The sequence below is a fragment of the Aspergillus aculeatinus genome, assembly GCF_003184765.1.
Source record: "Aspergillus aculeatinus CBS 121060 unplaced genomic scaffold BO66scaffold_6, whole genome shotgun sequence".
Classification (NCBI taxonomy): Eukaryota; Fungi; Ascomycota; class Eurotiomycetes; order Eurotiales; family Aspergillaceae; genus Aspergillus; species Aspergillus aculeatinus.
Genome location: NW_020291475.1, coordinates 551,972 through 572,546, shown reverse-complemented (window position 1 = coordinate 572,546; position 20,575 = coordinate 551,972). Strand labels below are relative to the sequence as shown.

Genomic DNA, 20,575 nt, shown 5'->3' with positions numbered 1-20,575 from the left:
GAATAGCAGCAACACCGATTGATGTATCAGATGGTTAGGCCATAGTTACGAGTCTTTTCTCTCTCAAAAGCCGGGCTTTCTGCAATCTGTCAGGGGCAGCAGAACTGATAGCCGTGCTGTGAAATGAACTGTCATTTCTCTCTCTGCCTTTTGTTTCTTTTCTTCCTTCTGTTATTGCTTTCCCCCCCCCCCTCCCCCTTCTCTCCATCTTCTTCTTCAGCTTCATCTCAACCTGGGCTCATTCTGAAACACCCTTGCAGCAGAGTTAAAATTAGCCAGCGACCGTTGGGGTTTAGTGAGTTGGTCTCCGAGGCTGTTATCATTTATCAATCGTCCAGCGCGGAGCCATGGCAGCTCCACAGTCTAGACCCCCAGACCCAATAACTAGTTAGTTAGACAGTTTCAGGTTGAATAATCTCTGAACAAATGTTTCGTAGTACTAGAGTCTAGAGGTACAGTAAATAGTAACTTACTCCGTAGTTTGTGTGGCCAGTGGCCTAGCTGCTACATGGTTAATCCGTTGTTGTTATTGTTGTTATTGTTTCTGTTGTCCATCCCTGTAATTAGAGCCTACCTAGTATTCTCTCTCTCTCTTTCTCTCCGCTTTCGCTCTTCTCGTCTTCTCTCATTCCCTCGTTCTGTCTCTCCCTCGCTTCCATCTCCTCTGAATTCCTCCTTCATCCCTTGACTTCTCCATTGATCACCTATTCATTTCTGTGGTCAGTCACTCGACCACGTTGCGACCTGACAGAAATCCTCCATTTCTTAGCGAACCACTCGTTAGCATCCCAGTCCACCATGTCCGATCACCAGGAGAAGACGACGACGACTCCGGTCGTTCCTGAGTCGCAGCCTGCTACCACCACTACTCCTGAGGCCCCTCAGCCTGCGTCTGCTGAGTCTGCTACCGCTGCTGCTGCTACTACTACCACCACCACCACTGACACTATCGCTGAACCTCAGCCGGAGATGACGACCGAGGAGAAGACGGCCACGGAACCTGCTCAAATACCCGCCGCCGCTACCGCTGCTGCTCCTTCTATTCCCGCCACCACCGAAGCTCCCGTTACCGAGACCGCTCCCGCTCTAGAGGCAAAGAATGAGGAAGTAGCGAAGGAAGGACCTTCAAAGGATGGCGTCAAAGAGGAAGAACCCAAGGAAGAACCTAAGGAGGAGGCCAAGGAGGAGCAGCCTGCTCAACCGGAATATCTGGTTAAAACCCCCGCTCTCGCCGAATTCTTCGATCGCCTGCCTGCCATTCTCTCTGCGACCGGCCATGCTGAGATGTGGGGAGTGACCTTGAAGGACTTCAACGATATCCCCACGGTCAACGTGCTCATCAAATTCTTGCGCGCTAACGAGGGCAATGTCAAGCTGGCTGAGGAGCAGCTCACCAAGGCCCTGCAATGGCGCAAGGAGATGAACCCCATCGCGCTGACTGAGGGTCAGTACAATGCTGAGAAGTTCAGTGGTCTTGGCTATGTGACCAAATACACCGAGGCGAACGGCCAGGAGGTTATTGTTACGTGGAATATTTATGGAAGTGTCAAAAACGTGGACGCTACGTTTGGTGACTCAGATGAGTATGTGACCCCCCTTTGAGAATATGCTGTCAATGCGAAGCTAAATCTGGGTTCAGGTTCATCCGGTGGCGTGTGGCACTCATGGAGCTGGCAGTCAAGGATATGAAGCTCGGCGAGGCTACGACCGTGATTGACTATGAGGGAGAGGATCCCTACCAGATGATCCAGGTCCACGACTACTTGAACGTCAGCTTCCTCCGCTTGAATCCCAACATTCGCGCAGCCACCAAGAAGACTATTGAGGTCTTCGCCACCGCCTACCCCGAACTGCTGCGCGAGAAGTTCTTCGTCAATGTTCCTGCCATCATGGGCTGGATGTTCGCCGCGATGAAGGTTTTCCTCAGCAAGAACACTACGCGCAAATTCCACCCCATCTCCAACGGCGCCAATCTGGCTCGGGAGTTCCCTGCTCTGAAGGATCAGTTTCCTCACTCTTACGGCGGCACCGGTCCCGCCTTGCAGGAAGGTGGTTATACCGTCAAGTTGGAACAGAGTGCTCCTGTTTCCGCCGCGGCTCCCGAGCCGACGCCGGACGCCGAGGGCTCGAAGGAAATTGCAACCCCGGCTGAAGAAGTGCCAGTCGAGGCGCCCAAACAGGAGTCCTCGACCGCGGAGCCTGTTAAGGTGGACCCTACAGTGACGGCTCAGGAGACGTCCGCTGTGGGGGTGGCCAAATGAATTGAAGTGATCGAGAAGTTTATGGTTATGGAAGGATAGGGCAGGATTGATACCCGGAGGACTTGGTAAATTGATTTTGCGGTGTTGTTGTGGTTGTGGTTGTTTTTGCATACTTGATACCTCAGAACCATTGGGCGTGCGAGCCCTGGATTGGAGATGTTGTCCTCCAGATCAGTAGTAATCTTTAATCAGGACCTGATGTCTCTTGCCAAGGGATATTGGGGACGTTGGGAACGTTAGGGATGATTCATAATAACACCTGAGCTATGTGAGCTATGTGATTGTTCTTTCTATCTGTTATCGTGTTATCCTGTTTAGTTAGTCAACGTTAACTTACATGTGATATGTCAGGATTTAAGTGCGTACTACCGGCATGTCTTGATTAGGCAACCCCCCCTGATGGGTGACTAAGCGGGTAGCTCCGTCGATCAAGAATGTGTGTTGATTTGATTTACCTTACCTCAACTACAACTAACTACTACTAATTAAATTATCTTGAAAAGCGTTTAGGCCAGGTTGCGAGACCCCCCGTAGAACGCAGGGAAGCTTCAATTGCTTTTGGTCAATGCCTCTCTGCCTGTCTAGTGTCTAGCTTCTAGACTATTACTGTTGTGCCATTGACCTGTCTCGCTTCGTATCGATCTTCCCCCCCCTCTTCCACAGCAGCAGCCATGTCGGGAACACATATCGCTCCGTGGAGAACCCCGGCCCAGGGCCATTTGACTTCCGATGACCATGGAGATGCCAAAACGGACTACACTCGCTGGCGACTACGGGACGATCGCGGTCGCCAAACGTGGCACTATCTCGAATCGGATGAGGAGTGTGAGAAGTGGCCGCAGACGGTGGCCGATAAGTACTTTCTGGGTTTACCCACGGTATATCTATCCTCTCTGGTGCTCTTCGTTGGCTTAAGCTATTTTCTCTAATCGGGCTAAGCTCTAGGGTCTTCCCGAACTTCCAACGCCCAAGACTCCGCTTCAATGTGCAGAGAACGGCCTGGAGTTCTTCTCAAAGCTACAGCTTGAGCCGGGCAATTGGGCCTGCGAGTATGGTGGGCCTATGTTCCTGCTACCGGGCCTGATTATCACCTACTATGTCACGCACACTCCCATCCCCCCGGAATATGCGACCGAGATCAAGAGATACCTCTTTGCTCGGCAGCATCCGGAGGATGGTGGCTGGGGTCTTCACATCGAAGCTCATAGCTCCGTCTTCGGGACGTGTATGAACTACGTCGCGCTGCGGCTGGTTGGGGTCGATGAAGACGACCCCCGCATGGTCAAGGCCCGCGGACTGCTTCATAAATTTGGAGGCGCGCTCTATGGACCTCACTGGGCGAAGTTCTTCCTCAGTGTGCTGGGTGTGATGGAGTGGGATTGCGTGAATCCTGTTCCGCCAGAGATCTGGTATGTCGGCTTGCTGTTATCGGTGTGAGGTAGAGAATGCTGACTTGGGCTTTAGGTTGCTTCCGGACTGGGTGCCATTTGCCCCTTGGCGGTGGTGGATTCACATTCGGCAGGTCTTCCTGCCCATGTCTTATTTGTGGTCTAAGAAATTCGCCCATCCGTTGGACCCTCTCACCAAGCAGCTTCGGCAAGAGCTGTATACGCAACCATATGATTCGATCGATTTTGCCGGCCACCGCAACTCAATCCACGCAGCGGACAATTACTACCCGAAGACGTGGCTACTGAACACGCTGAACTCGGTTCTCGTCAATTTCTGGAATCCCTATTTCCGGGTTTCCGCAGTGACCCGCCGCGCGGAAGAGTGGACTTGGGAACTGATCCGGATGGAAGATGAGAACACGGATTACGCTGGCTTGGGGCCGGTTAGCAACCCTATGAACATGATCGCGTGCTATGAACATGACGGCCCCGATAGCTACTCGGTACGCCGGCACCGTGAGCGCTTGAATGACTACATGTGGATGAAGGATGAGGGCATGTTGATGAACGGCACCAACGGAGTGCAGGTCTGGGATACCACCTTCATCATCCAGGCTGTTGTTGTGGCTGGTTTTGCGGCGGACCCGAAGTGGCGGCCAATGTTGACCAAGGCGCTGGAATTCGTGGAAGACCACCAGATGCGCGAGAATGTCCCGGATCAGGAGAAGTGTTATCGCCAGCATCGGAAGGGCGCGTGGCCGTTCAGCACCAAGACGCAGGGCTACACGGTGAGTGACTGCACTGCTGAGGGACTGCGGGCTACGATCCAGCTACAAGAGATGCACGACTTCCCGAAGTTGATCTCGACGCAGCGACTGAGAGATAGTGTGGACTGTTTGCTGCTTATGCAAAATCCATCCGGGGGATTCACTGAATACGAGACCACGCGCGGGTCAACCAAGTTGGAGTGGCTCAACGCGGCGGAGGTCTTTGGTGGCATCATGATAGGCTACGACTACCCGGAGTGTACGACGGCCTCCGTGACTGCACTCTCACTCTTCAGCAAGTACTTCCCTGACTACCGCGCGGATGAGATTCGAGCCGCCAAGGAGCGGGCAGTCAAGTATATCAAGCGGGTGCAACGGGCTGATGGCAGTTGGTATGGATCGTGGGGGATTTGTTTCACCTACGCGGCCATGTTTGCGTTGGAAAGTCTGGCGAGCATCGGTGAGACGTACGAGACCAGCGCGGACTCCCGCCGCGGCTGCGAGTTCCTGCTGTCGAAGCAGAAAGAAGACGGTGGCTGGGGTGAGTCGTATCTCAGCAGTGAGAAACACGTGTATGTGCAACATGAGACGTCACAGGTGGTACAGACGGCATGGGCCTGTCTAGCCCTGATGGAGGCGGGCTATCCTCACAAGGAACCATTGGAGCGGGCGATGAAGCTGCTGATGTCACGACAGCAAGCCAACGGCGAGTGGCTGCAGGAGTCCATCGAAGGGGTATTCAATCAATCTTGGTAAGTTGTTCCCTCCCGGAAACCTATTGGTTGCCTACTAATGTGAATGGGTTAGTATGATCTCTTATCCGAACTACAAGCTCTACTGGCCGATCCGGGCTTTGGGATTGTATGCACGCAAATTCGGCAATGATTCCTTGTTGTGAGATGGAGATAGATCGGCTGTGTTCCTCTGTCTATCTGTACAGTACATTCAAGACCTACATCATACTATGTAATCAGAATAATCATTCGTAATTAATGTTCAAATATTGGGGTTTAAAAGGAGGGTAACTTACGGAGCCGTGTCCCAAAAGTTATTGAACTGCGCTAACTGTCTCGATGTAAACTGGGTGTAATAATTTCCTATGTAATATAAGTATGGCCTAAAGTAGTAAGCTATAAAGCCAGATATAAGATTGAATGTAGTAACTACTACTAGATTAAGTTTAGCCTGGAACATATTTAAAAAGTCTTTACTTGTTTAAGTATTAGTACTGTAAAGCTATTCCTAAGCAGTACAACTTGTGATATATCACATTAACAAGTCAATATATAAATTTCAGCTAAGAAGATTAGCGCAGTTCAATAACTTTTGGGACACGGCTCCGTACTTCGTACGGATCTCCAAGTATGGATCACGTGGCTGTGTTTTGTTTCTTTCCCCGCAGGTCGATTTCTCCAACTTTCTACTTCCTTCCCTTGCCTTGCTGTTGTTCCCCGCTTCACTTCTCGTCTCTTCCTATTCCTCACCCTTGCTTGCGCTCGCTTCCTCTTACAAGAGATGTGTATCGAAGCTCTTCAGTGTTTGTACTTCTAGTGGATCTATCTGCCTTTGCTAGCTAGCGCTGACACAATCCCAGAGCTCAACCGACTGCCCCACCAACGACCCAGACACCAAGTCCTCAACCCGACCTCGTCATTCTGCAGATTCCCCCGGATTCTACTTCCCACCCCGAAAGGATTCAAAGACGAAAAGCAAGACAAACACACACACACACACAACATACACACGCACTAACACTCCCCTACACACACACGCAAAATGGACGCCGCATCCCAAGGCGACGCCGCCTGCACCCAGTCCGACTACCCCCGCGCCCTCCTCCACTACACCACCGCCCTTCTCGCCTCCCCACGTGCCCCGGCCTACTACATCAAACGCTCGACCGCCTTCTCGCGGCTGAAACCTGCCGACTCGCTCGCGGCGTTGCGGGATGCCGAGGTCGCGGTGCTCCAGGCCCGGGAACGCGGCAAGCGGGAGTTGATCCTCGCGGCGCAGATGCGACGCGCGGTGGCGCTTTTCCAGCTGGGACGGTTCGGGGATGCGGGGTTCGTGTTCGGATTGGTTGACGAGAAGGTGAACGGTCCTGCGGACAAGGCGAAGGCTGCGGACGGGAAGGGCACGGGGGTCGAGGACAAGCTCATGAGTGCGATGTCGGTGGCGAACAAGCCCGCGGGTTCGAAGAATGGGTTCGAGCAGGAGTTGCCGATCTGGTTGCTCAAGGTCAAGGGACGGTTGGGCAAGTTGGCCGAGGAGGGGTGTGCGGATGAAAAGGTTGTTGGGGTGACGGTTGGCGAGGTGCCCGAGGGGGTCCAGGTGCCTACTGAGAGGGAGTTAAGAGGGCAATTGGAGAGTTTGAAGGGGGGCAAAGCTGTGAGCAGCCAAGACGGGATTGTTGCTGGTGGGAAGGAGAGTGCTGGTGCTGGTGCTGGTGCGAAGACGCCTGCTCCTGCTCCTGCTCCTGCTCATGCGGCGGTGACCACTGCTGCTGCGACGGTCCGCCATGAGTGGTACCAATCGCAAGACCAGGTGGTCGTGACGCTCTATATCAAGGGTGTTCCCAAGGATCGATTGGACGTGGATCTCAAGAGTGACTCGGTATGTGCATTTCTTGCATAACTTGTGGGTAATAACGTTGATCGTCGCTCCTAACCTCCCACGAACAGGCCTCGTTGCAGTTCCCCCTCCCCTCCGGTGCTCAATACGATTTCACCCTCGACCCGCTCTTCGCCCCGATCGACCCATCCGCCTCCAAGGCGACCGTCATGTCCACCAAGATCGAACTCGTCCTCCGCAAACAGACCCCCGGCCAGAAATGGAGTGCCCTCGAATCCACCCCGTCGACGATTAAGCTCGCGGATCGCCAGGCTGCGACAGCTGCTGCCGCCGCCTCCTCAATGGCCGCTGGCAACCCCAACACAGCATCTGGCCCAGCATACCCGACTTCCTCCCGCCATGGCGCCAAAGACTGGGACAAGCTCGCCTCCACCCTCACCGCCAAGGCCCCCAAGGATTCCCAACCCGACGACAAGTCTGTGGGTGACGGTGACGGTGACGATGAAGGGAATGACTCCGATGGCGGCGACGCGGTCGATTCGTTCTTCAAAAAACTGTACGCCAATGCTGACCCGGATACCCGGCGCGCTATGATGAAGAGTTACATCGAAAGCCAAGGCACATCGTTGAGTACGAATTGGGAGGAGGTCAGACAGGGGCCGGTGAAGGTAAGCCCGCCGAGTGACTGAGTCAAGTTCTCTGACTTGATGAGAGACATCGTCTCCCAAGGCTATGAACCTCCAGTCTATAATGGGGTGTAAAGCCTGGAGTCTGGTCTGTGAGGAGGGAGGCGCGTCTCTTTTGTCTGGATGGAAACTTTCCTTTTCGGCGGTGATCATGGAGTTTTGCGGGAGGTTCTGCGTTGAAGAAAAGAAATTGTCCTTTCCGGAATTGATTACCAGCGGGTGTTTTCAAGGTGCATCTTGCTTCTCCTTGCGTGTTGCGTGAATTATGGAGCCTAAGGGGATGGATGTACGTTAGCTGATGGCTGATGGATCTGGTCATGTTCGCTTTCCGGCTCCCAGGTGAGACTGGCTGCGGGCGGGCAAGAAGGTGTTGTAACTGCCAATCCTCGTTTGAAGCCATTAATCTACATTTGACAAATTGAGAGACAAGATACAATGTCTATTATCTCTGCTCTAAGCTCTTGGGTCCGTATAAGTATATATAGATACAGTGGAGAATGAAGATGACCGCTGGCTGGGGCGCATTAGGCAGAACTCGCGAACACCAGATACCAAGTTGACCAAAGATATGCCACACAATATACCAATAATTCCACAGGGAAATCAAGATTTTTTTCTTAAAGAAGAGGAAACTTTTTCTTTCAAAACCACCAACTCCGTAGTCGAAAAGTAGGACTACTCACCCAAAACGATAAGATATTTTCATTATCATCATCATGATCAACATCAACATCATCAGCTTCAGCTTCAGCTTCGTCGTCGTCGTCGTCATCCGCGAACGGTCTCATCTTCGTCTACACTGACACCCGTTGAGACCTCCTCGCTCGTGTTTTCTTGGTACAAGAAGAATTGAACGAAGATGCACATATCCAGCAGCAATGTGCCGAAGCTCCCAATCAACCAGGACAGGTTGACGAGGATGTATCGACCGTACTTGGTGGAGAGCTCGGCCGGGGAGCACCGTCTCGGATCATGGGATGGTTGGGGCGGAGAGCTCGCGCGCGAGCTGCTGGTATCTGCGGCGCAGACGGGCGAGTACGCCAGGATAGACAGCACGTAGGTCAGGTTGCCGATACATGCGAATAGGAAAAACAGGAGGGAGACGCCGTCCGTCGACTTGCGGCGGTAGTTGAGGAGGATCTGCGGGAGGCGCGAGCCGAGGTACAACGCGGCGCAGAGGTAACCGAAGACCTGGCCCAAGGGATCCATTTCGAGCGACGCATCCGAGGCGGAAGAGGTGTCGTGGTGGTGGTGGTCGTCGTCGTCGCCGGAAGGCTGGGCGGTGCGTTGGCTGATGTACCAGCCTAGAACGCCGGCGGCGCAAACGAGGGTGATGGCCGAGGCGTGGAAGAGGGTGGTTTGCAGGGTAGTCAGCGTGCGCGGGGGCCGAGGTTCCTTGACGGGTTCGATGAAGGGCGTGACCGGGGACAGATGGGTGCCGTCGATGGAGGGGTGGAGGAACGATGCGGATGAGTGCCGACGACTACTTGTGAGCGGGACCGGTCGTTGGTGGTGGTCTTGCGGGTGATGAGGGGTGATGGTTACGGAGGATGCCGAGCTGGTGGTGTTGCTGGCCTGGTAGGACGGGCCGCCGCCGCGCCGTTTGGGGGAGCCAAGGAGCGCGGTCTGCTCCGTCGGCTTGCGGGCCATCACCGGGGAAGGCACTTCCGTCTCCTCATCGTCGGCTTCTTCCTCGTCATGGATGGAGGAAGCTGCTGAGGCACGCTGCCGCGGGGATGGCTCCTCGTCTCGGAGGGTGAACCCCCGGTAGTAGAAGCATTGGGCGAGAAGGACGACGTCGGCGAGGGTGTAGTAGACGGCGAGAATTATCATGGTCGGCAGGACACCCTGTAGCACGGCGCCGAGGATGTTGAAGACATCACCGGCAAGCCAGACGATCAGGAAGAGCAGTGAAAGGCCATCGGCGGATCCACGGCGGAAATTCTCAATGATTTGAGGCGAAAAAACGACCACCCAGCAGGCAATTGAGATCGATCTGGTCTTTACGTCAGTATAGAAGAAAGAGAAAACACGAACTGATCTACCGTATCCGATGGGAACTTGGTAGAGCTTGGTGAGCGGCCACCTACCCACATATTCCACTCAGGGCTTCTAGATTGATGTTGCCGGTCTGTGCGGGAAACATGACCGGGTTTTTTTTTTTCTTGTAGTTGTCGTTATGGTGTATTGCTGTAGATTTGGCTAGAGCGTGATAGAGATCTGCTCCCTATTGACGCTCAATTACCTCTGCTTGAATGGTGGGAATTGAACTGACAATAAAGAGCCAGAAATGACGTCCGCAGACTCTGCCGAGGAGGAGGAGAAGGAAATGACAGTCACGTGATACAATCCGGGGTAAATCAGGGATCTTCCTCTGAGTTTGTTGACTTGGTACAGTACTACTAGGTGTACTATACTTACCGTACAGGTAAGTACCTTACCAGCTTAATATAGTACGAGTCGACTAGCCTGGACCCCCGGACTGGTCACTGCGTACTCTACTCCGGACAGCTGCTAAATTGCTGTTAATAAGCTACCAAGTACTGTAACTAACCAGTTACAGTACTTGTACAGTAATCAACAACCGATTGAGTAAGAGTTGGAAAGTTCAAACCAAGTCAAGTCGACTTAACTACGGAATACTGACAACATTATTGACGGGATCCGATGATTGATTATTACTAAGGACTGTACATTCGTTCATTATCTAACTCAAGTTAATTATTCCTGCTGCCCACTCCGCCTCGCCTCATCCCCCCATTTTCCATTTTCCTCAATATGAGGCTTCTCAATGACTGCACCTTCGATTAGGATCCCCTTTACCGGGCCCTTACCTCCTCCTATCATTGTTCCTTCGTCAGCTCGTACAGTTGCGGGTGCCATTGATGCCCTCCGATCATTTCTGACAGCATCGCCCTCCCCTTACCTGCGTGGCGTGGACGTCGGTAGACATGCCCAGACTGTGCTCCTAACGGGCGCAGGCATCTCGGTCGCATCGGGTTTGTCCGACTATCGAGGGGAGAATGGCACATATCGAACCAACAAAGCATATAGACCGGTTTACTACCACGAATTTGTCACACGCCACGAGTCCCGCAAACGATACTGGGCTCGCAGTTTCATCGGGTGGCCGGGCCTTTTGAAGTCGAAGCCCAATTCAACGCATTTGGCCATCCGGGACATCGGCGCCAAGGGCTATATCAGTTCAGTGATTACCCAGAACGTGGACTCCTTCCATTCCATCGCCCATCCCGAGCTGCCTACCCTGGAGCTGCATGGCTACTTAAGATCGGTGGTTTGCGTCAACTGCCGAAACCAGGTGCCTCGAGATGATTTCCAGAGATCGCTCGAAAGACTCAACCCGGCTTGGGCCGAGTTTCTGGCAAAGATGACTGATCTTGGCGCCTTGGATACCAATAACCGGGAGGAGCAACGGCGGAGGGGTTTGAAAATCAATCCCGATGGTGACGTCGATCTGCCGGAGGCGCCATACTCGACGTTCCGATACCCATCCTGTCCGACCTGCCTGGAGAAGCCTCCGCGTTTGCATGATGGTACATTAGCAAGGGTGGAAGTTGAAGCGGACGGGGCCTGGCTTCCCACATCCACTGCCGGGATTTTGAAACCCGGCGTCATCATGTTTGGCGAGAACATCGATCCTGCCGTAAAGGCGGCGGCAGAAGAAGCGATCGATGACGCTGGACGACTACTGGTTTTGGGAAGCAGTCTCGCAACGTATTCAGCCTGGCGCTTAGTGGAACGAGCCTACAAAAGAGGCATGCCTATTGGTATTATCAATATTGGAGGCGTCCGGAATGAAGCGGTTCTCTTTGGAGGAGATCGCGAAGCCATGTCGCGATTTATTCGCCTTAGTCTACCTTCGGAGTCAATTCTAGCTCCGGTGGCTACCCAACTCCCTATTCTGGTTCATTAGATTCCATCAGAAGTCGTGTCGTGTGCATAGGACGATAGAAAGAGAGTGTGGGAGAGAGAAAGGGGACAGAGTTTCATTGTGAACGGTGATAATCGCCAGCATGTACAGTAGTACAATACTTCGTAGTATAGACACAAAATGGCTCTTTCTCTTCTTCAATCTTGAATTCCAAAAAAAAAAAAAAAAAAAAAAAAAAAAGAAAAAGAAAAAGAAATAGAACAGAAAAGAACAGAAAAGAACACAAACGGAGCAGTTTCTGTTAGAGGATTAACTGCATCTAGAAAATACTACAATTATAGTCACCTACCTACTAGGTACCCACGAAGTCCAGTACCTGCCGGTGACTGGCCGTAGCGGAGGACAAGCCGGGCGGCAAAGTCAAGGGAAGGTACTCCGTACTCCGTACGGTAACCTGGAACCTGGAACGTACTGGGCTAAGTCTGCTGCCTCCTGCTGTCTGGTTCTCTCTCCGCCTGTCCATCTCCGACCCAGGCGCGGGGCTCAGTTGGTTGACTTAACCGTTGTTGCCCGCCCTTCTAGCATCAATCATTTCCATGGACAGTCGCAACAGTTCACGACCTGCTTCCAACCCTTCCTTGCAGCGTACCGCCTATCTGGACCTCATCTCCACCCTCGTTTCGCCCAAGTCATTTCTCACTCACTCGCAGCGGCCTAAACCGCCATCATTTCACCCCCAACCATCGGTCGCACAGGAAACCTTCACCACCGCGTCGCCAGCAATGGACAAGCAACAGCCCAGCTCTTTCCAGCAGCTGGAGAAGGTAAGAGCCTTAATCTTCGACGCCTTATACACTCTCAATATCCTTACTAACTCTGGCTTGGTCGATTCTAGCTTGGAGAGGGTACCTATGCTACCGTATGTGATTTCCCCCTTTCCCGCCTTCGCTGCTGCGCGTGGTGACGACCCACACTATAAGTCGATCTAAATACTTATCCGATGGTTATCCTAGGTTTTCAAAGGACGGAATCGCCAAACTGGTGAGCTGGTTGCCCTAAAAGAGATCCATCTAGACTCCGAAGAAGGAACGCCATCGACCGCGATTCGCGAAATCTCTCTGATGAAGGAGCTCAAACATGAAAGTATTGTTTCGCTATACGATGTGATCCACACAGAGAACAAGCTGATGCTTGTCTTCGAATATATGGATAAGGATCTCAAGAAGTACATGGATACCCGGGGCGATCGGGGTCAACTGGACCAGGCAACCATCAAGTCATTCATGCATCAGCTCTTGAAGGGCATTGCTTTCTGCCATGAAAACCGGGTTCTGCATCGTGATCTCAAACCCCAGAACCTTCTTATCAACAAGAAAGGACAGCTGAAACTCGGGGACTTCGGTCTGGCCCGTGCCTTCGGTATTCCCGTCAACACTTTTTCCAACGAGGTTGTGACGCTGTGGTACCGTGCCCCAGACGTCTTGCTAGGCAGCAGAACTTATAACACGAGTATTGATATCTGGTCGGCTGGCTGTATCATGGCAGAACTCTACACCGGTCGTCCCCTGTTCCCTGGCACTACCAATGAAGATCAACTCCAAAAGATTTTCCGCCTTATGGGCACACCTTCGGAGCGCTCATGGCCCGGCATCTCTCAACTGCCGGAGTATAAGTCGAATTTCCACGTGTATGCAACCCAAGATCTTGGGTTAATTCTCCCCCAGATCGATCCTCTGGGACTGGATCTATTGAATCGGATGCTCCAGCTTCGTCCCGAGATGCGCATCAGTGCCCACGACGCCCTGCAGCATCCTTGGTTCCACGATCTCCCTCAGTTGCAGGCGCAGCTGCAGCAACAGCAGCAGCAGCAACAGCAACAGATGTCCGGGGCATATGGCGGGATGGTTCCTCCCCAGCAAGCGTATTAGCCATCAGCAGTCGAGAATTATCACTTTCTATCATCGCAACTCGTGTTCTGATTTGTGCTCTGCGGTTATATCTTACCTTTGCACCTTATTGACTTTTTTTCATGAGATGAAGGACATGATGAAGCACTTGGATTGGTTCTAGAACGGAGAGCGTGGCGTTATACTTGAAGAAGGGCTCGATGTGGTGTTCTCTTGTTTGTCCTTGGTTCTCGCAGATTCCCGTCTTTCTTCCAGCTTATATTAGCGTATGCGAGATGATATCGCCAGTAGGGAATCACAATCTACACTTTGATTATCATTTCGTGTCTGCTCCATCTGCTATCACCCCGTATATGTACTCGTGGTTTCTTAAATTGTAATGTGCCAGGCGCCTGAATGAGCATATAGCGTCAGCCCTGTCGCTTGCGATGCAGGGCATCGGTTCCAATCAGGCGGCCATGCATATCCACAGTAAGGGCTCAGGAGGCATGCATGTTCTGATCAGTGATCACTGGGGTTATGACCCAGTAAGCAATCTTTCTCTCCGTACTTTATATTTTCATTGGGATGGACAACCATGCTTTCTGGACCGATGATGAAGAATCAAGTGGGGGTGAGACCTGTAGTTGTGACAGCACATATTCGGAATGTACTCGTATAAATTCTAGATTGTTTTTCTTCCTTGCTTCCACTCCAGACTGACTAGTGCTCACTCCTAACCCGAAAATGATGATCGACATTGCATCCTCAGATAGGGCTCCGCCGCCAATCCAACTTGTTACACCAGCTGTTTCTTTATGCAGGTGCTAAGAGCATCATGATCCTCTAAGTTCCTGCTCTGCTGACCTAGTGTTATTGCCTATTGCCCTATACCAATCATTTAATTTCCTATCCCCCCCCCCCTTTTTTTTTTTCTAGAAACAAGGTTCATTCGCCCTTGAACATCAACACCTACCACCATTTCCTCCTACTGTAAGGCTCGTTGCATGAATCTGCCGATGGACATGCCACATAAGGATAGAGAGACAATTCGAGGGATTTATGATTGATGAGGGTAAGATCGTCCTATCCATGGCTCTGGGACAATCGTTTGGGACATGAAGACCGGTCTCGTCACTTCCAATCCTTTGAACAGGGGCTCTGCCTCCCATCATTCAATCGATAACAATGAGAATAACGTATGAAGTAGTCTCATTTGGTGTCTTGAGTCCTGAAAAGCTCACGACGGCGTATGGATATTTACCACCGTGTTTCTTTTCAGACTCTCTCGCAATGTTGGTTTGCACCCAGAAGCGATTGGCTCCTCTACTTCTGAAGGTTGAACCCCGACATTATCGGTAGTGCCGAGACTATAGGGGCTTGGATCATGTCCTCGAATGGGCATTAGAGTCCCGACCATTGTCGACTTGTAGGAGAAACCTTGGGGATATCTGATATATCTAACCGGGGCCTCTGCGAATTTTAGGATGGGGATGAAGATTCGTTCTGTGGCTATTTGCATCAGCTTTGCCTCGTCGTGAGACAATGTCGCTATCGCGATCACAACTACAAGCCATCTCGATAACAGAGCGTGTATGTTCGGCTGTGTCTCTTCTGGGAACTTTCATCATCGTCATTTCTTTCCTTTCCTCTCCTTCGTTCCGCAAGCCCATCAATCGCCTAGTGTTCTATGCATCATGGGGCAACATGATGGCCAATGTCGCGACACTGATGTCTCAGTCAGGAGTCCGGTTGGGAACTGCAAGCGGCCTCTGCCAGTTCCAGGGCTTCCTGATCCAATGGTTTGCTTTTCATATGTCTCTATTGTCGCATGGCAGCCATCACTGACTTGGAATGATAGGTTTATGCCTGCTGATGCCCTGTGGACATTTGCTATGGCCTGCAATGTCTGGCTGACCTTCTTCCACAAGTATGACTCTGAACAGTTGCGACGACTGGAGGTAAAGTACCTAGTGGCTTGTTACGGGTTGCCTTTCATTCCTGCATTTATATATTTCTTCATTGAGACAAAGACTCGGGGCAAGATCTACGGCGCGGCCACAGTAAGTGCACCCACAGTATCTGGACAGTCCCACCAGGCTCCTTCATACTGAGACGATCTTGTAGCTTTGGTGTTGGGTCTCGACCCCTTGGGACTTTCTACGCATTGCCCTATTTTACGGACCAGTGTGGTTGATTATGTGCTTGACCATTTTTATCTATGTGCGCACAGGCAGTGTTATCTATCAGAAGCGGCAGCAACTGAACCGTGCTGGAAATACAGACTCTTCCAGCACCACAGCTAGCTTGAAAAACATCCAACTTTCCAAAGTGACCGAGTTTTCCATAACCCGGGAGATTGTGCACACTGTGCAAGTGCCGCTGGAGGGGAATGAAGACCCGATATCGACCAAGAGTCTGCACACATTCTATTGCCCATATTCAGTCACCATTCAAGCTGGAAGCGATCTCAAGGATAGCGAGAAAGCTGCAGAGCAATCTTACGGACATGACCAGGTCAGCGCCGGCATCCAACGCCGAGCGACCGTGATGGAAACGAATTCGGCAGCATGGGCTTACAGCAAATATGCGATCCTCTTCTTCATTGCTCTGTTGATCACATGGGTAAGTATTCGCTGCCCCTCTCGATCTGGACCGCGATTGCTGATATTGCACAGGTGCCATCAACGGCCAATCGAGTCTATTCACTGGTGCTCCCGCATAAGGTCAGCTTTGAGTTGAATTACATCTCGGGTCTGGTGCTACCACTGCAGGGATTCTGGAATAGTATCATATATGTGTCAATCTCATGGCCAGCATTTGAAGAACTCTTGTTCTCGAATAGGAAGGTTGGCGTTCAGGCTCGAGACCAGGCAAGGTCAATTGAGTCCGAGCGCGAGCGCCCACAGTGAAATTGCAATGCGAACGGCGAAGCTTTCTTGACTCACTGAAGACAAGCCTACCACTGACGGGGCTTTCAAACACATTGGGTAGATAATCCCAAACTTACTTTCGTGCTTGTATAATAGATCATTTTGATTTCTCTTCTATGTATTCCAGTTTCTGAGTCTACAGCGTTGTCGTGTCTAATTAGACTTACTATGAATATCTAGCTAAGTAAGATCTCAGAATTACATCTTTTTATAATACTTCTCAAGCCTCCGTGATCAGCATTATCATCATCGTTGTATGTATGGAGTAGTGGAATCTCTAGTATAGAGAGTCACGTGAAGGGGCGCGTCTTCCGGCGCGTCTCGCCCATGCATCCATCGCAATTTCCCCAACCCATCTCCACTCCAGAGCATCTTCGGCCACAATCGATCGAAGAAACCCTGCCTAACAACTCAATCGCAGGCGAAATAAGAAGATCACACAGATACGAAAAGAAAGAAGGATTACAGCAAAAGAGAAAAGGAAAAGAAAAAGAAAACACCCCGACATACAGTCTCCTCTATCACCTGGTTGAACACATTCCACCCCAAAATGACCGAAGATACCAATCCCGCGAACAGCACCACCACCCAAGCCGCTGCCTCCCCCTCTCCTCCCCCTCCTGCCCCTGTCGCATCAACCCCCGGCCCACGCGTCGCCAAATTGCAAGAGATCTTCGACAAAGCACTTGCGCGTACCTTGCGCGCAAACTCATATGCGAACTTCTCGAGCTGTTTCCCCACCCCCGCCAAGCATGTCCCCGCCAGCTTGGAGTCGGTTTGGCGGCAGTTGAATGCGAAGTTGGAGGAGAGTGCGAAAGCGGAGTTTGAGGACATCTTGACGGAACGGGATGCTGTCCGGCAATTGAATGAGCTGGATAGGTTGGTCGGGGAGGCGAAGTATAGGAAGGATCATGGGGTTGGACAGGAGACTGTTGCGTAAGTTCTTATCTTCTCCCGTCGCTCTTTTATTGTTCCTGGTTTTTTTTTGTTTTTTTTTTTGGAAGGGGGGGGGGGGGGGTGGTTCTGTGCGTAACGGCGATTGATGGACTGACCGAGCGTCTCTACAAATAGTCCGCATACCTTGCCTCCTGATGAACTATTTCGATCCCATCTCCTGCCATATATGCGTGAAACGCAGTCATCTCTGAACCACAAGATCGAATCGGTTCAAGATGAGAATTCAGAGCTGGCGCAACGGGTGCAAGCGCAAAGGAGGGAGATTCAGGACCTGCTCGTAGGCTTGGAGTCTGTTGTTGCGGACTTGGAGGTCGCTGCTGCCGCTGCGACGCAGTTCGGCAGCGATAACAATCTACGACAGGAGGCTGCAGAGATGGATGAGGAAATCAGAGCTCGGTCTGAGATATGATTGAACTCTCGTATCCACACGATATCATATTACGGGCAACTTCTGAAATTCGAAAAACGGCGAATCGTATATTACGCCCCGTGGTATGTCTATGACAGAAGCATCTCCATATCACCAGGGCTCATCCATCCATCGTCGACGACATCTTCGGCTACCATCATCAGTTCCTTTGGCGCGGCTCTCCTGAGCTCCTCCAGTTTCTGCTTCTGTCCTTCCAGGGCCGCTGCAATGGCTTCTTTACACGATCCGTCTCGCGACTCCTCTGAGGCTCCGTCTCTCCTGGCTAGTGCTGCGGCGCCTCGGTAGTATGTCTGCGCGTTGCGCAGCAGTGTGGCTCCATATTGCTGAGCCATGGCATAGTTCCAGGGAGGCATGCCAAGCCTCCACCTAGCTATTTCCACGTCTCCCCTGGCTAGGTGGATCTTGGGCAAGTCATCTGCCTCGGGATGCTTAGATGCTTTTGTGAGAGCGTCCAGTGCCGCAGAAAGTGCCTGCCACCGCAATGACAACGCTCTCGTGAACGGTCCAGGCTCGTAAGGAGGAAGATCGATGAGGGCAGTGTTGAACGACGTCAGCGCATCTGCTTTGCTACAGAGACCACCTGTATCGGAAGAGACATCTAAACCTGCGCCAAAAGCTTGAGAGACCTCGCTGGAATACGTTTCAGCCTCGATTTGGCCGCTTCGATAGAGCAGTTCGTTCAGCCCGCAGGTGAATTTGGCTTTGGCCAAAGCTGCCTCATAATGTCTGCTCGATCCCTCCACATAAGCGGAGATGCGCTTCTGCAGGAGGTCGGATGAAAAATCCTCCACCCATCCCAGGCCGACCCCAGGGTTGAATGTAAGCAGGTTGCAGAGAGTTGTCAATGTATCAAGTTGTGCTACTGCCGTGTCCACCAATGTATCCTTTGTCACTGGCTCTATAATTGCAGCCCATTGTTCTTGCTCGTCCGTTGGTTTCGACTCCGATGGTTGCTCGGGAGTCTTCTGTGTGTTCTGCGTCTCCACCTCTGGTTGTCGGTCGTCCGCAGATTCCATTTGTTTGATTTGTTCCTGCATTTCTGTAAACTTCAGCTCCTGTAGAAGCAGGCAACGCTGGAAGAGCTCGATCGCTTCCTGCAGAAGCTTTACAGCCTGCGATAGGCGCTCGTCGGATGGGTGCTTCGAATCGGTCAAAATCTCAGCGATGCTTGTAAGCACCTGGCCTGTGTTGAAGAGTGCGTCAGGATTATCTTGCTCTAGAGCAAGCGCCACTTTATGGGACTCCAGTGCCTCTTGCAGGACATCAGTCAATGGGGCCGACAACTGGGCTTTCAATTTCGGATGCTGTGTGATTTCATATTGTACTCGAGCTCTACTGTATGTCAAACAGGCATTCAAAGAAACAATCACAACCCTCGGTGAATCAACAATGCAGGCTGAGGATGATTTGCCACTCACTTGTTATAGGCCAAGTCAAATGCACCTGGGTGCTTGATCAAGCCTTCATCGTAGGTATTAATGGCACGCATGAAGAAGCGCAGCGATTTGGCAGCGTCTCCAGCCCGCCATTTTTCTCCAGCTTCTTCCTGTTCGACACCGACTAATGGGGCTCCGTTAGTCTCGTACCTTAGCACCCGACCTACGCAACGGCGTCTATAGGCATAGGTAGTCTTGTGACATACGTGCAAGGTATTCATCAGAGGTTTCGGGGGCCTGAGATGAACCATTAGTATGGCAAGAAACAAACAGCCGTTATGGAATTCATACTCGTTGTGCCGCTTTCTTTTTGGTTTTCGCTTCCTTGAGGAAGGCCTTTGGCTTCGGCATTCTTTTTTTTTTTTATCAACTGTCCCTTCTTGTTTTCCTTTTGATTATCTGTTTGGAACAATATTGTTGAATTCTTCCCAGGTTGAGTCTACTATTGCATGGGTTTGTCAATGAGACTCAGCGTAGTGTACAACATAATACAAGACGAGATAATAGTATAAGCTTAACCCGACTACTAGATGAAAGTCTCTTTTGAGAGCTGAGGACTAGTGGAACTCCAGGCGGCGTACGTACTTTTCCGTCGTCAGATTTCTTTTTCCCCGCATCAGGTGACGGAGCCATGTCGAAGACACCGCCTTTCTTTGTCAAGTGAAAGTCAATGCTTGAATCTACGGAGTACAACGACAATAACCATAGATCATAGATGGACGTTCACTATTTTCTAGACAACTACAGCATACTACCTATGTACTACATAGTATATACAATACGCTGCGACTCCTATCCGTAGTCCGGGCGGGGATCGCCGAACAACAACCCTCATTTGGGTCAATCAGAGCTCTTGTCTGAGACTCATTGAACCTGCAAAGTCTACACGTGATTTTCCTGTGTAGGGTTGTACAGTACCCGCGAGTTGAGTTCAGAAAGCATAATGTCTCTTCAAGAAAGTGTTAGCCGGTTGTCTTGCAAATGTTGAACAAGCCTCTGACACAAGGATTGTGATCTGCTTGTCTATCCCAGCAGGTCGCACACCTCGCAATTGAACTTACATAGTACTCTACTTGATACCTACAGAACAGGTCGCTCTAGGTGCTTGACAATAACCAATAAAGACTTCCACTCTTACGGGCATGATAGCTTTAGAGGTAAAGGTAGGTATGCAACGCCATACCATGCTATGTCCAATGAATTGACATCTGCTTGAAAGGAGATAAAGAGTAACTACGTGGAGTAACCTTGAATACGCCGAATTCCCCTCCTCCCTCGGGTAAGACCGATTGAGTACAATGTGCAGGCCACCTTTTCTCCCCTCCTCTTCTTTCCTCCCATGCTTTGTCACAAGCTATGAGATCA

General features: G+C 51.4%; 8 protein-coding genes across 8 annotated transcripts; 6 read left to right on the top strand and 2 right to left on the bottom strand.

The window, feature by feature from the left end:
• Positions 1-798: 798 nt before the first annotated feature.
• sfh5 (CRAL/TRIO domain protein) lies at positions 799-2,261 on the top strand (the record flags this gene model as incomplete). Its single annotated transcript, XM_025649133.1, has 2 exons — positions 799-1,583; positions 1,640-2,261. 2 exons carry the CDS (start codon positions 799-801, stop codon positions 2,259-2,261), a joined length of 1,407 nt encoding a protein of 468 aa, XP_025507522.1.
• A 484-nt stretch (positions 2,262-2,745) lies between these two features.
• Positions 2,746-5,369, top strand: BO66DRAFT_366741 (terpene cyclase/mutase family protein). The gene is made up of 4 exons (XM_025645264.1): positions 2,746-3,139; positions 3,207-3,670; positions 3,726-5,171; positions 5,227-5,369. Exons 1-4 carry the CDS (start codon positions 2,933-2,935, stop codon positions 5,315-5,317), a joined length of 2,208 nt encoding a protein of 735 aa, XP_025507521.1. The 5' UTR covers positions 2,746-2,932; the 3' UTR covers positions 5,318-5,369.
• A 499-nt stretch (positions 5,370-5,868) lies between these two features.
• BO66DRAFT_468551 (co-chaperone SGT1) lies at positions 5,869-8,127 on the top strand. Its single transcript, XM_025652660.1, has 3 exons — positions 5,869-5,956; positions 6,014-7,032; positions 7,101-8,127. Exons 2-3 carry the CDS (start codon positions 6,196-6,198, stop codon positions 7,677-7,679), a joined length of 1,416 nt encoding a protein of 471 aa, XP_025507520.1. The 5' UTR covers positions 5,869-5,956; positions 6,014-6,195; the 3' UTR covers positions 7,680-8,127.
• A 9-nt stretch (positions 8,128-8,136) lies between these two features.
• On the bottom strand, positions 8,137-9,942 carry BO66DRAFT_204148 (PQ-loop repeat-containing protein). The gene is made up of 2 exons (XM_025642545.1): positions 9,767-9,942; positions 8,137-9,672 (listed from the first exon to the last, which is right to left on the bottom strand). Exons 1-2 carry the CDS (start codon positions 9,820-9,822, stop codon positions 8,445-8,447), a joined length of 1,284 nt encoding a protein of 427 aa, XP_025507519.1. The 5' UTR covers positions 9,823-9,942; the 3' UTR covers positions 8,137-8,444.
• A 399-nt stretch (positions 9,943-10,341) lies between these two features.
• Positions 10,342-11,708, top strand: BO66DRAFT_388805 (putative SIR2 family histone deacetylase). Its single transcript, XM_025646645.1, has one exon. The coding sequence runs from the start codon at positions 10,468-10,470 to the stop codon at positions 11,608-11,610; it is 1,143 nt and encodes a 380-aa protein (XP_025507518.1). The 5' UTR covers positions 10,342-10,467; the 3' UTR covers positions 11,611-11,708.
• Positions 11,709-12,091: 383 nt separating this feature from the next.
• On the top strand, positions 12,092-13,774 carry BO66DRAFT_388804 (cyclin-dependent serine/threonine-protein kinase phoA). The gene is made up of 3 exons (XM_025646644.1): positions 12,092-12,392; positions 12,464-12,487; positions 12,582-13,774. Exons 1-3 carry the CDS (start codon positions 12,165-12,167, stop codon positions 13,494-13,496), a joined length of 1,167 nt encoding a protein of 388 aa, XP_025507517.1. The 5' UTR covers positions 12,092-12,164; the 3' UTR covers positions 13,497-13,774.
• A 1,225-nt stretch (positions 13,775-14,999) lies between these two features.
• BO66DRAFT_408613 (putative cAMP receptor-like protein) lies at positions 15,000-17,753 on the top strand (the record flags this gene model as incomplete). The annotated part of the gene is made up of 6 exons (XM_025649132.1): positions 15,000-15,256; positions 15,316-15,517; positions 15,582-16,079; positions 16,133-16,208; positions 16,948-17,323; positions 17,459-17,753. The coding sequence occupies 6 exons, from the start codon at positions 15,000-15,002 to the stop codon at positions 17,751-17,753; spliced, it is 1,704 nt and encodes a 567-aa protein (XP_025507516.1).
• On the bottom strand, positions 17,745-19,754 carry BO66DRAFT_342226 (uncharacterized protein). The gene is made up of 3 exons (XM_025644457.1): positions 19,502-19,754; positions 19,193-19,447; positions 17,745-19,106 (listed from the first exon to the last, which is right to left on the bottom strand). Exons 2-3 carry the CDS (start codon positions 19,429-19,431, stop codon positions 17,843-17,845), a joined length of 1,503 nt encoding a protein of 500 aa, XP_025507515.1. The 5' UTR covers positions 19,432-19,447; positions 19,502-19,754; the 3' UTR covers positions 17,745-17,842.
• Between the last annotated feature and the right edge of the window lie 821 nt (positions 19,755-20,575).